Source organism: Equus przewalskii, chromosome 12, assembly GCF_037783145.1.
Source record: "Equus przewalskii isolate Varuska chromosome 12, EquPr2, whole genome shotgun sequence".
Classification (NCBI taxonomy): domain Eukaryota; kingdom Metazoa; phylum Chordata; class Mammalia; order Perissodactyla; family Equidae; genus Equus; species Equus przewalskii.
In genome coordinates this window covers 38,406,120-38,419,774 of record NC_091842.1, presented here as the reverse complement: position 1 = coordinate 38,419,774, position 13,655 = coordinate 38,406,120, and the positions used below count along the sequence as shown (strand labels likewise).

Below are 13,655 nucleotides of genomic sequence, written 5' to 3'. Positions count from 1 at the left end.
CACCGCCGATTGGCTAAGCGGGCGCCCGCCCCGCCCCCGGTCACGAGACTGCGGGCGCCCTGAGACGCGGGTGGCGGCTGCGCGAACCCGCCCGCGCCGGCTCGCCCGAGACGCCGCTGGCACAGCCACCGGCGCTGAGCGCTGGGGCGCGGCGTCCGCTCGTCCCGCCCCTCCTTGGCTCTGATAGGGCGCCCCGCTCCAACCGCACCCATTGATTGGCCGACGGGGCCGTCTGTCCCCGCCGGCGGCCCGAGCGTTCCTTCGGTCCGGGAGGATCCAGCCAGTGGACCCGACCGTGCTGGCGCCGCCGCCGCCCCGGCCCGCTCCTCCCTCGGCCGCCAAGGCATTCATTCACAGTTGTGTTACCAAGAAACGTTTTATTTCGCTTGCAGTAGCTTTTTGTTAATTGCACAAAATCATGTTTTGTTTTTGCCATTTAAACATTATCACACAATCCTATTCTGAAAGACAAATGTTCATTAAAAACAAAGCAAAAATAAAAATTCACAACCTTAATTAACTAGAAGATTTGTCATTGAAAGGGAGTTCAAAGGAAAAAAAAGGAGTGAGGAGGGGCTTTCTTACAAGCTTTTTCACAAGTGTCACATTTTCTCCTTAAAAGGGAAGGATTTCAAAACAAAGGTGAAATAGCTTAAACAGAAATATTCATAAAAAGGAACTTTACAGAATTGTCAACAATATTAAGACAACATTGACTAACCAGTTTCATTACAGCATCTTCCCCACCCCCACCCCCAGTGTCCGGCTAGGACTAGAACAGGCTTTGTGTTTAGACATAAAAGAATTCAAAATCCCAGTGAAATTAACTGTGCCAAAAAACCCACAGGCATCTTCCCTGCCCTCCCCCCACGTCTTCTGAGATCCCCTAACCTGGGTTCTGAGCAGTGTCAGGGGGAGGGGCACACACCAGCGCGGCCACCTCACTATACATCTACCATTATATATTCACTATAAACGCTGACCTTCTGCAAAGTGTGACTTTGGAAAATCCAGCCCATGCAGAGGGAGAGCACCGACATCCTGCAGGCAACTTCTCCTTGTTCTCGTGCCACATTCCAAGCCCCTCTGGTCCCCTATCCAAGGAGAAATGCTAGGGCCTCGGGGATGTCTTAGATCCACCTCTGAGGGTCAGCTAGTTCAGGCTCGGTCAGGCCCAGTTCTCCTCTTCCCTCTCGACAGAGCCTGGGGCCCTGGAAGCACCGAAGACCATGCTGCTGACTGAAGTGAAGACACTCGTTCCTGTTTCAAGAGCTGAGCCTAAGAAATGGTCATCGTTGGTCAGGCTGGGTCTGGGCCAAAGAAGGGACACAGACAGGAAGAAATACTGTCTCCGTGGAAAGAAAAGGGGAAGGGAGGAGAATGGAGAGAGGTGGGCATGCGGGGGACATGTGCAGGGGCAGGCTGGAGAAGGTGGGACTGCTTCGAGGGGAGCCGGGTCAGTGGCTCTTCAGAACCAGGCGAAGAGTCTGTGGCATAACGGAAACAGGAAGGAACCCCACGCCCCTGCCCTCTTCACTCCTCACTGGTGGCCCTCAGGACCCCCTTCCCAAGGGCTGGAATGCACATCCAAACACTAAAACAGCCTAGTGAGGAGTGAGCTCCCCCTACACCATGCGCGCAAGTCTGATCACAGCCCAGGGCTCCGCAGTGACGGTGGCTTCTGGGACGGGTGCTGAAGAGCAGCAAGGAGAGCAGGCTTCCGTGAGGCTCACCTACGGGCTGACTGCTCTCTCCCTGGAAAGCAGAGCCCTGTGTTCTCTGACTGTGCCAATCTCTTTCCAGTTCACAAAGGCATTTATGGAGAGTTGGTTGCATGTTGGTAGTTTAAACCTGACAATCCTCATCAGCTGGTCACCTGAGGTTGGAGGGCCCACGGGACCCTCCGTTTAGAGGCTGTGCTGGCTCCTCGTGGCCCAGAGGCTCTCTCTGCGGGGGACCCAGTGGGGACGTGGACTTGGCCGCAGCCTCTTCGCTTGGAGGGAAGCAGTGGGAAGGCTTCCAGTTCTCACTGCTGACTCTAGTTGCTCAACTGGAAGGGGTCCGAGAGAAAATAAGCTTGGAAGGAGAAAAACAAAAAGCCAGGCAGCAGTTTCTGGGCAGCTTCTATCCTGGGGCGAGGGCCAGTGGTGTATGTGTGTGTGTGTGTGTGCACGTGTGTGTGAACACACAGCCACCTAGTCCGGGGGCCAGTGCCCAGCTCAAGAGCTTTCCCACAGGCCGATCCTGCTGACACCCCTCCCCTCCCCAGGACCTCCAGGGGAAGAGTGATGCTGTGTGCTGTGCTGATGGCGAGTCTCAAAAGTCTGTATAAAAGGAGATGGAGACAGGAGAACTGGTCCAGAGCTAAGTCCCAGGACCCCAATCCCATGTGAGGAAGAGGGGGTCAGAAGGAAGATAGGGGGCCAGGGAGGGGTGTCAAGGGCTTAGTGTATATAGGCTCGGTACACGGCAGACATGTCGTTGTCAGACTGGTCCAGCGCCTTGGCTCTTTTGTACACCTAGAAGAAAACGAGATGGGCTCAGTCTCTGGCTACAGAAGTGACGTGAAGACATGAATCTGCTTCCTGGAGGCAGTTCTAGATGGGGTTAGGCAGGCCACTTTGGGAGTCCAGGCTGTCTGGTCCCTCCCTGACAGGCCTGACCTTGGGCTGAGTGCCTCAGTTTCTCTGTGCCTCCGCTGCCGCTTCTGGCTATTATGGAGAAGGTAATAGGGTTAGCGGGAGGATGAAATGGAGGGAGAGATGCAAAGTGCCCAGAGGCGGGGCTCAGCAGTGTTAGAGATTATAATCGTGTCCCTTTCTGCTGACAACCCTCCAAGGAGTTCCCATGTTATTCTCTGGGCCGTGCTGTCCTTACTCTTCCTCTGCACGGCTGGCTCCTTCCCAGTCAGTTCAGGGGCCTTTCCCGACCCCCCATCTAAAGCGGCAGCCGCACCCCTTTACCCCACCCCCTTTCTCTCTTTACCGTTCTATTTTATTCGTATTTCTAACCTTCTGAAATTCTTACTTGTTTAAATACTTATGTGCTGATTTGTGCGTCCTCCTGCTAACATGTAAGCCCTGCCAGGAAGGGAACGGACTGCTCCAGGGTGTGCCCAGCACCTGGAACAGTGCTTGGCAATTAACAGCCACCCCAGAGATACCAGGTGAGTATGAAAGAGTGTGAAAAGAACAAGAGAGCCATTGTTCAACAAGGGCAGTGTGGCTTCCAGTCATGCCAAGGACACGCAGCTGGACATGAGGCTCCTCCCACACGGCCCACTGTGTTTTTTTTCTTTTTTAAAACATAGTCCAGTCAGAGCCACCATGACTGAGTATCCATTACCGCTCAGGTGTAGCTGTCAACTCAGAATGAAGGCTAAATAAAGACCTTTTCAGATAAAAGACAACTAATGTGGCCAGCAGACCTGCGTTACAGGAAATGCTAAAGCAAGTTCTTCTGGCTGAAAGGAAACACCAGAGAGAAATGCAATTCTTCACAAAGGGATAGAGAGCACTGGAAACGGTAGATTAGAGAAATAGAAAATTATTTCTCTCTTAATTTCTTTAATACACATATGACTACTTCAGTAAAACATTCCAACCTTCTCTGCTGGCTTTAAAACAAAGGCAGATGTAGCCCACAGGAGCCCGGTACCCCATAGCAGGAGTTCTCAGCCTGTGGTGATGCTGCCCCAGGGCACACACGGTAATGTCTGGAGACAGCGCCCGTCAACCAGGGGGTTGCTGCTGGCCGCTAGCAGGGAGAGGACAGGGATGCTGCTGCACATCCTGCAGTGCACAGGACAGCCCCCACAGCACACGTCAGCATGCCCAGGAGAAGGCCTGCCTTGGAGGGAGAGAGGTACAGGGATCTGGGTTTCACTTGAAGAGGTCCACTATGAACTCTAAGGAGGCCGTGAGGTCAAGGATGCACGCGCACTCCCTGGAGCACAGATAAAAGAAAAACAATGCGTGTTCAATGGTCAACAGATAAAACTGAATCCTAAAAATATTCAGAAAACCCAAAAGAGGACAAAAAGGAGGAACAGGCAGACAAAAGCCAGAGGGGACAAACAGCAATCAAATGATGAAACGATAGCTCCGAATCCGACAACACACTCATAGACTTCAAGACAAAGACCAAATGTCAAGGGACTGGTTAACCTGAGGACCCTGAGCTCTGAGCTCCGAATGGTGCAGAGCCTAAGCTTCACACCATCCAACCGGCCGGAAGGTGCCATGCGCTGCCGAGAAATTAACCAAAAGGGCTGTTTCTAAGCCAACGAAGTCAGGGTGGAGGCAAGTTGAAATCCCCTCATAGAGAAGTGTTGCCAACACGAGCCACACCCAGAACCATTCCGTTAAAGACAGGCTCATTGACAAAAAAATGATAAAATACACGAGGAATTCCACTGCCAAGAGAACCCACAGATGAAACAATCAGGAGGAAGCTGAAACTGTACCACAACCTGAAAGGGTGAAGTCAGTGCTTGGAACTGTTTCGACAGACAGAGAAGGGAGAGAAGGCCTGGAATTCAGGAACCGAAAATTATAAACTATGAAAAGGCAGGTCTGAAAGAGTAGTACTGTGTTTTTTCACTTTTTCTTTGCTGGAACAAGCCACTTGAGACCTATAAGAATTTGACTTGAATGAAAATTTATACCAGCTTATAGCACCGGAAGATACAGCTTCTAAAATAGATGAAGCTATGTGTTCTACAAAATGTAGTTTTTATTGTAAGTCTATGATAAAGACAAATATTGCACAGCTGCTTTTTTTTTTAAGATTACACTTCTATCAGGTTGAGATAAGAAAGTTGAACTTCTAAAAAACTGTTTTCAAAAAGTGCATGTGTAGGTGCTTAAAATACATCGTTCGAAAAAATGTTAGTGACTGAACACTCCAGTTAACAAGCAGATGTTGTCAGAAGAGATAAAGATGCAAGCTCCAATTACAGACAGTCTACGAAAGAAACAAGTTAAATATAAAGATACAGGTTGAAAATAAACGGATGGAAAAAGCTACGCACGAGAACAGTGAGCCGAGAGGCCCAGTGCAGCTGTGTTAAGTTCAGACAGCAGACTTCACGACAAAACATCGAGGGCTATTTCAGAATAATAAAAGAGCAAATTCTTCCAGAAGACATGCAACCATAAACGACGAAGCGTCTAATACAAGAGTTTCAAGGACATTAAGCAAAATGGACAGAATTAAAGGCACAGAGAATCCCACAATTATAGCCGGAGATTTTAACATCCCTCTCTCAGCAACTGCATGAACGAGAGAAAAAGGTCAGTGAAGGTGATCTGAAAAACACCACCGACCATCTCGACCTCACTGATATCTGCTGAACACACCTTCCTCTTGAGTGTACATGGCATGCCCAGCAAGACAGGCCATCTGCTGGGCCACAGAGCAAGTCTGAATAAACTTAGAGTTAAAAACCACACAGGGTGTGTTCTTTGACCACAACAAAGATATATCAGAAATCAATAACCGTAGATATCTAGGAAAACCCCAAATATTTGATAACTTTTGAGCAATCCACAGGTCAAAGAAGTCACAAGGGAAGTACGCATGGCTCAGAAGGAGATGTGTGGCTTTAAGCGCTAAATCAGCGACCTAAGATTCCACCTGTGAGGTTAGACAAAGAGAAGGCAAAGTGAGGAGAGGGCAGGAATGATCACAGAACAAGAGGAGGCTGCGGGGTCCGCACCACTGCCTCCTGCAGTTACCTCATTGGCTGCAGCTGCCATAGGAGTCGGATGGTTGACGGCATCGCCCAGCGCGATGGCTAAGCGGAGATCCTTCTGAATGTATTTCAGGTAGAAATCGGGTTTAAAGTTTCCTTGCAGGATATCTGGGGAGGGAAAGCCACTTATCAGAAGAATTAAAAGGATCCTAAATAAGAAACTACCTACAGTACAATCAGGGCTGGACACCTAGCATTTCTCCCCCCTCAGACACAAGCTGAGACAAATTCCTGTCCTGTATCCCCACACCCCATTGGTCACATCTCTGGACCCCCTCTGACCCAGGGGCATGGACTGACTGGAGAGGGTGCATCTTTCACACCCAATGAGCCGCTGAAGAAGAGACTGTGCTGTGACTGATGCCTGACTCAGCTCCCCAGCTCCAATCAAGAATAAAGGGCAGGGAGAGAGGCCAAAGGCAACTTACTTTGGCACTTCTGGTCCAGGAAGATGCTGGCCAACTGTCCCTGATTGAGGATGTCCAAGAGTGTCTGTTGGGACTGGCCTGTCACTTGGGCCAGGGTGAGCCCCTCAGCGATGGTGGCCATGAAGCTCCCCTGGACCATGTTCACGATCAGCATCATCTTGGCTGCGTTGCCAACCTCACCTGCCCAGGGGAAGGAATCATGGTCCCTTCCCCAGAATCCCACAGGCAGGACTCTCTGCCCACCCTCATCCCTGCTCGGACCCACCTCTGCACCCAGGGAAGGCCCCATTCACCTGCCCCCGACAGAACTGGCTCTGACCCTCTGGCTCTTCCTCCTTCCAGGCACTGACTGTGCAAGTCAAAGGAAACCTTCCCATGGGGCCCAGGCAGAGAGGCCGTGCGGGACTGACGCTGTCATCAGTGCGGTCTAGAGGGGATGTGGCCCACCCAGCCTCCAGGCCTGCAGTGGCCTGACAGGTGGGCAGGCATGTTACCTAGAAAGAAGGAGGTCTTCCCCATTGCCTGGAAGCAGCTGCTGCAGTCCTCATATAAGCCCCTGTCTCCGGCTGCTAAGATCACCAACATCCCATCATTAGACAGCTGCTGATTCCCTGAGACTGGGGCTTCCAGAAAGCGGCCCCCCCTGGACACAATCACCTGGAAAGGAAAGTCACAGCTTCTGGAGGCCTTATCTCTCCCAGGGCTCTTGGGCAGGGAACAAGGAGTGTCCTCAGGTGGGAGCAGGTGGCCCTCCACACCGAGGCCCCAAAGCCGACATCTGTACAAGGTGCTGGACTAACGACACGGGAGGGTCAGCAGACCGTGCTCTGCAGATGCCTGAATCACGTACAGTAAACAGAAGCTGGGGGCTCCTCACAGGCTCCCATTTACTCTGAATTTCTTACCAAGGCCAAAGACTATAATCAAACATGGCCATGCCAATGGCTTGGCTGACCACATCTCCAACAGACACCGCCCTTCCCTGACTTCGGCCACCCTCAGAACACACATGGGCCAGAACTCACAGCCCCGTCCCCTCAGTGGGGCCTGGCAGCTCAGGGAGGAGGCATACTCTGCTAGTACCAACTGTAGACAGCTGCTTAAACCAAAAAGGCCGTGCTGGCAGCCTGGAGCACTCCTCACTCTGAGGCCGGCAGCTACAGGACCTGGTGCCCGGCCCTGCTGGGCAGCACCGCTTCTCTCAGGGCCACTCACACTAGCTGCAGCTTAGGAGGTAGTGAAGATAGGCCAGTCCCAAGGCTACTGGCCTCTCCTCTCCTCTCTGGCTTTGGTCCTAGGTAACCAAGGTGCCCACACTTGGGCACGGTCAGCCTGGGGCTTGGACTCCAAGTGAAAGGATGCTGGAGGGCCAGCCCAAACGAGGCCGCTACCTGGGCCAGCTCGGTGACTGTGTCCGCGTCCACTGTTGACATGTCCACGTAGCACTTCCCGGGGCGGATCCCTTGCAGCACACCACTGGGGCCCAGCACCAGCTGTGGGGACACAAGGGAGAAGCAATAGCCCAGGCTCCCAGCCAGATGCCCCAGAGCCCCTGAGACCTAAGGTCAGAATCCTGTTGCTTTTTTGACTCATTTCCCAATTATGAACTAAATATTAAGGCTGAAATGGGAAGAGCAAGCAAATAATCAAGGGAAAGAAAAGTATTTCTAGCATGTTCCCATTTATTTATCTTTAAAAAGAATATGTTTCTTTTTATTAAAAACCTCCCATTTAAAAGATGGAACCCCAGTATTTATTTTTGGGGCTTCTTTGGATTCACTCGGATTAGACTAGTGACCAGTTAACAGGACTACTGCACTTGTACTGCTAAAACATACAAATGCAGTGATAGCTAAACAGAGAACTTGGCACGTGGACCAAAGGCACACTCAGCCCCAAGCTTCCACCTCAACAAGGATACATGGCTGGTCAGGAACCACTTCAGCACAGACCTGAGGGGCCCCAGCAGTTTTCATTCTTTGTTCTGAATTAAAGGAAGTCTGTATTCAATTTATACAAACACCCTTCACAATGGGAGATGGCCCCCAGATGGGAAATTCAACCCTCCCACATGCAGACACTCACTCGGTGTGCAGGGGAGAAGGGGATGAGGCCAGCCAGCTTTCCTGGCCACAACCTGAGACGCTGAGGGGAGGGAGGGGATCCTTACATCCTTGGCTGCCTTTGGATCCGACACGCAGGCAAAGGTGATGTCACAAGTTGAAACGACTTCAGCGGGGGTTCTTCCTAGGCGGGCCCCCTCCTGGATGAACAAATCACACTGCAAAAGTCACAGATCCTAACGTGAGCTGCGGGCAGAGCAAAACAAACACACCAGCAGGCCAGAGACATGGTGCCCGGTCCTCCTGGTTGGCCTCCTAAGTCAGGAGGCTGAGGCCAGGAGCCGGAGCACCAGAGCTGGTGGTCTGATGTCTTGAGGGAAGTGGATGGGGCCCCTTAAGGACTGTCTTGTGTTTCTGCATACCTGGTGCCTAGAACAATGTTCTGCTTCACAGTAAGCACAAAGCAAGGGTCTGCTGCAGGCTTCCAGTTTGAAGAACAGGATGTGAGCAGTACCTGCGTGCAGCCTTCTGTGGCTGGCCCAGCTGTGGCAGACCCCGCCCAGGGCCCTGAGCTATTGGCACTGTGCTGGGGAGGCGGAGCTGGGGCTGGGAGGCTGCCGATCCTCCTCACGTGTCTCTGGGGGTCTAAAAGCACCAGCTTTTCTTTTCGGAGGATTAAAATCACCCAGAACATCTCATAATAAAACACATCATTAATATTTTGGTGTATTTCCTTTTTCAAAAGGCATTTGAAAAAGTAATTAGAATAATTTGAACATACAATTTTGTACCCGATTTTTAATACTTTGTATGACTTACATTTATCCATACTGTAGTCTTTCATAATTATCGTTTATAATGGATGGCTGCAGAATATTCCATCAAGAGATTCACCTGAATTTACCTAACAGCTCCCTTGCAGTTCAAATCCGGACTCCTTTTAATTATGACTCCAACAAATCATCTGCTCTATGTTTTGAATTTAGGCCTCCGTAAGTAGAATAAAACAGGCTCCAAATGGTTAAGTTCTTAACAAACGTAGACAAATGGCTTTCCAATGGGGCGGTGTCAATTTATAATGATCACCAGCAACGTCTCAAATCACCAGGACTGGGTACATCACTTAAAAACAACAAAGCACCCTGGGGCAGGCCTGGTGGCACAGTGGCCAAGTATGCGCACTCCACTTTGGCGGCCCGGGGTTCACCTGTTTGGATCCCGGGCGCGGGCCTAGCCCACTAGTCAATCTATGCTGTGGCGGCATTCCACGTAAAATAGAGGAAGATGGGCACAGATTTTAGCTCAGTGACAATTCTCTTCAAGCAAAAAGAGGGAGATTAGCAACAGATGTTAGCTCAGGGCCAATCTTCTTCAAAAAAACCAATCAAGCATCCATAAATACATTAAAATTTTGTTCTACCTGATGATTTAACCAGCCCAAACTGGCAAATTTCGTTTGATATATTTTGATTACTCCTGATTACTGAACTTTTTAAATACCTTTGTTAATTGTTTCCTCTTTTGTGAACTTTTTATTTATCAAACTGTGTTTAATAAAATCAACATATTACCCTTTTCCTATCATATTTCCTTTAAGCACTTTTAGTTGGCATACTTTTAATTTTGTTTATTTTTTTTGTTGTGAGAGTATTTTCAAAAACTCTTTTGCTTTAGTGATTTTTTTTTTCTGCTTTTTCTCCCCCAGTCTCCCCAGCACATAGTTGTATATTTTAGTTGTGGCAAGTGGGATGCCACCTCAACGTGGCCTGACGAGCAGTGCCATGTCCGCGGCCAGGATCCGAACTGGTAAAACCCCGTGCGACCAAAATGAAGTCTGTGAACTTAATCACTCAGCCATGGGGCCAGCCCCTCTTTAGTGATTTTGATTGCTTCTAGGCTTGAAAAATCTGTTAATATTTAAAATTTATTGTCTTTTGGTTTTTCCTTTTGAAAAAAAATAATTCAGTAATCTATTTGCAATATATTTTGGTATGTGGTAGGAAATGATAGGTATTTCCCCAAATTTCTAAGCAGTTGTCTCGAACATAATTATGACTGACCCTCTTTCTATGTCACTGGTTGCAGCAAGCCACCTCTATCAGAGAAGTCTCAGGCGGTCTGGTCTACCTGCTGAGGCTGCGTCTTGACTGCAGTACACGCCCACGTCGGCCTTTTAGTATGTGGCATTATAGCATGTTTTAACCTTTGCTTGGGAGAGATCTCCTCATTACTCTCTCTTTCCTGAGAGTTTAAGATGTTTCCTCTATTATTCTTGAAGAAGCAGAGTATCATTTTATCAAGATCTATCAAAAAAATTCCACAGGGCTTGTGGTAAGGATTAAATGGCTTTTTAAAGCCATTTACTATGTAATTCGTGCCAGGCACGGTGCTGAGTACTTCATCTCATTTCATCTTTACACCCCATGAAGCAGGGGCGCTTTCTGCTGTCATCACTTGACAGACGAAGACTCCGAGGCCCAGCAAGACAAACCGTCTTGCTCAAGAGGGTGAGCAGCAGAGCTGTGACCTGGATTTAGGTCTGTCTGATCCCAAACCCAAGTCTGGAAGTGCCTTGCTCTTCTGCCTTCTCATAAACTAACGTGGAAAGCAGGACAACCAGAGGCACTTCTGTCAAAGGGGAATGTAACCATAATGCAAACTCTGATTCTCTCAGTGTCCTGCAAGTGCACACATCTACATTTCCTGGTAACCCTAGCCTTGAATCACAAAACCTCCTGCTGACAGGGGCTCTGAGCTCTCATTCCTAGTTTAGGTCCCCAAAGTGTCTCCCACTGCCCAGCACCTGAAGCGCAAACCCCTTCGCACGGCCTCAGCGTCCTTTTCCGCAGGCCGCTGCAACTCTCTAGCCAGTTCCTTGTTATTCTTAAAAAGGACTTTCTTTCAGCAAAGTGAATTTTTCCTTTGCCTAGAATGTTTTTGTTAATTCAAATCCTTCAGCTCGGCCACCTCCTTCAGTGATCACACCTCCTTCTTCAGCTCTCACTTTGCTGCACACATGGAGATGCTCACTCAGGCATTTCACAAACATGCGCTCAGCCACACCTTGTTCCTCAAGAGGCTACCCCTTTTCAGTCTCACTTCCTTTGTTCCTGGCAACTGCAATGCTTTTGTTTTCTGGTACTCTGATTATGGTTCTTCACCTTTTCTTGGATGATAACTTGATGGAAGCCACGTCCTCTCTCCATCACAAGAGGTGCACATTCATAGACTTGGAATTCCATTTGTGGGCACACACAGACCCTTGAAGCCATGGACCACCGCCTTAGGTTGAGAACTTCTAAACCTGTCCTATCCAACATGGCAGCCCCTAGCCACAGGAGATTATTTAAGTGAAATGAAATTAAAAATTCTTTAGTCGTACTAGCCAGGTTCAAGTGTTCAAAAGCCCCATGTGGCTGGGGGCTACCACACTGGACAGTGTAGATATAGAACATCTCCACCAATACGGAATGCTCTGCTGCACAGCGCTGTTCCCAATCCAAGGGACAGAGTACAGTGCAGCCATCAAAAGGGATGAAGCAGATCTATCTACATGCACTTCATTATCAATGAATTCATAACATATATGCACACATGGATTTGCATGTGCATGGAAAAAAGGAGAGAAAGAGAAAGGGTCTTTTCAAATGTTTAGTTTTCATAACAACACCCTGAGCTTATATATTTACACCTCTACCTGCCTGAACTAAGAGCTTGGCTTCTCCAACTCTGCCGCATGCAGAATGCCGAGCGGAGACAACAGGAAGAGGTTCCTACCCTCAGTTACCCCAGCTCCAAGGGTCAAGGCTCTGTCCTACCCCGCCTGACAAGCACCATCCGTGAATGCTTACTTTCTCTGCAGTCCGGTTCCAGACAGTCACCGTGTGACCCATTTTCAGCAAGTTGGAGACGATGCCACTTCCCATGAGGCCAAGGCCCAAAAATCCTATCCTGAAAGAGAGAGAGATTGATTAGTTTGGGGCAGAGTGGGTGGGACAGGGGAGGTGTCCTGAATGCAGTAGAGGCTCTGCTTCCTTGCAAACCTGTGGGTGGCACCTCAGACCAGCAGGAGCACCACCTGGCGGTGTGATGACACTACGACTGCAGAGTGAGTGGGAGAGCAGGTGGAGTGTGCCTTTTCTCATTATGCCACGGTTTAAAAGTGTCCCTAGATTGAAATGGGCATTTCTCAACCCTCGACTACTACAGAAAGAAGTAAGACTTATACGATTTAGGGCAAGTCTTCCAAACTGCTTCCTTGCTGCTTTGATGAGGGTCTGATCTTACAACTCCATGACAGTGAGAAGGCAGACACGTGTCTTCGGCTCTTGCAAGGGTTTCCTGATCAGCTACCTTGAGTGCTAGGCCTTGAGATGCCACTTTAAAGCACATCAGGATCTGTGACGAGCAACTGAAGAAACATGTGCAGAGCCAGTCACCTTGCTCAGCCACAGGAGTCAGGATCAGAGCGGGCAGTCCCCTCTCCCGGCTCTACCCGCTCCACCACCTTTGCATTCTTTCTGCCGTCAGCAGAGACAGGCTCTGCGCCTCTTCTTCAAGCTCACCGCAGCTCTGGAGCACGTGAACTCTCCCCATCACTGCTCTCCACTGGCCTGTCCTTCTCCGCTCTCCACCTCGCCCTTCTAACTGCAGGCCCATGAGGAGCCTTCCCTGGCTAACGTGCTCCGACAGGGGCCAGCCGGGTGGCGCCAGCTGTTGAGTTCTCACATTCCACTTCGGTGGCCCGGGGTTCGCTGGTTCAGATCCCAGGTGTGGACCTACGCATTGCCTGTCAAGCCATGCTGTGGCAGGCATCCCACATATAAGGGAGAGGAAGATGGGCACGCAGGTTAGCTCAGGGCCAGTCTTCCCCAGCTAAAAGACGAGGATTGGCAGCAGATGTTAGCTCAGGGCTAATATTCCTCAAAAAAAAAAAAAGTACTCCAACAGACAGTACATTTCTGCTTAACTTCACTTCCTACAGCCTGCTCCTTCCTGCAACCCCCAGGGCTTGGGGGCTATTAGCTAGCACTGCTATTTCTACATGCTTTTACAGATGATTTTATCTTACCCAAAGGCCTTTTCTTGGTTCCTGCACTTCCTTCTCTCCCCTTGCATGTGACATGGCTAAACAATGCCTCTTTCTTCATTTCTTATTATACCATGTTCCAGTTTTCCACTCAGTTTTCTCCCAGCTCTAGATGTTGTCTGCAGCTTCTCCACTTTGACCCGCGTTATCTTTGCAGTATCTTCAGTCTCCTGGGAGCCACACCTGCAGTCACTTTTGCACACTGGCTCTTGTACAGAGGTTTCCCTCATCGCTGCCGGAATTCTCACACTCTTGGTCCCAGCTTGCTCTAGGTCATTCGAAGTAAACGTTGAAAGTGGCTCACCTTCCTCACCAAATGG

At 49.7% G+C, this 13,655-nt stretch overlaps 1 protein-coding gene across 10 annotated transcripts in view; it reads right to left on the bottom strand.

The window, feature by feature from the left end:
- Positions 1–357: 357 nt before the first annotated feature.
- Positions 358–13,655, bottom strand: part of GLYR1 (glyoxylate reductase 1 homolog) — a 35,009-nt gene continuing 21,711 nt past the window's right edge. For 3 of the 10 annotated variants that reach the window (XM_070566882.1, XM_070566883.1, XM_070566885.1), the window contains 7 exons: positions 12,098–12,197; positions 8,354–8,446; positions 7,575–7,676; positions 6,678–6,840; positions 6,184–6,363; positions 5,739–5,863; positions 358–2,519 (listed from right to left, as the gene is read on the bottom strand). In XM_070566882.1, coding sequence (XP_070422983.1) covers positions 2,445–2,519; positions 5,739–5,863; positions 6,184–6,363; positions 6,678–6,840; positions 7,575–7,676; positions 8,354–8,446; positions 12,098–12,197 — 838 coding nt within the window. In that variant the 3' untranslated portion in view covers positions 358–2,444. Of the gene's footprint in view, positions 2,520–5,738; positions 5,864–6,183; positions 6,364–6,476; positions 6,841–7,574; positions 7,677–8,353; positions 8,465–12,097; positions 12,198–13,655 lie in introns of all 10 variants that reach the window. The other 7 variants (XM_070566881.1, XM_070566886.1, XM_070566884.1 and 4 more) reach the window with 5 other exon arrangements.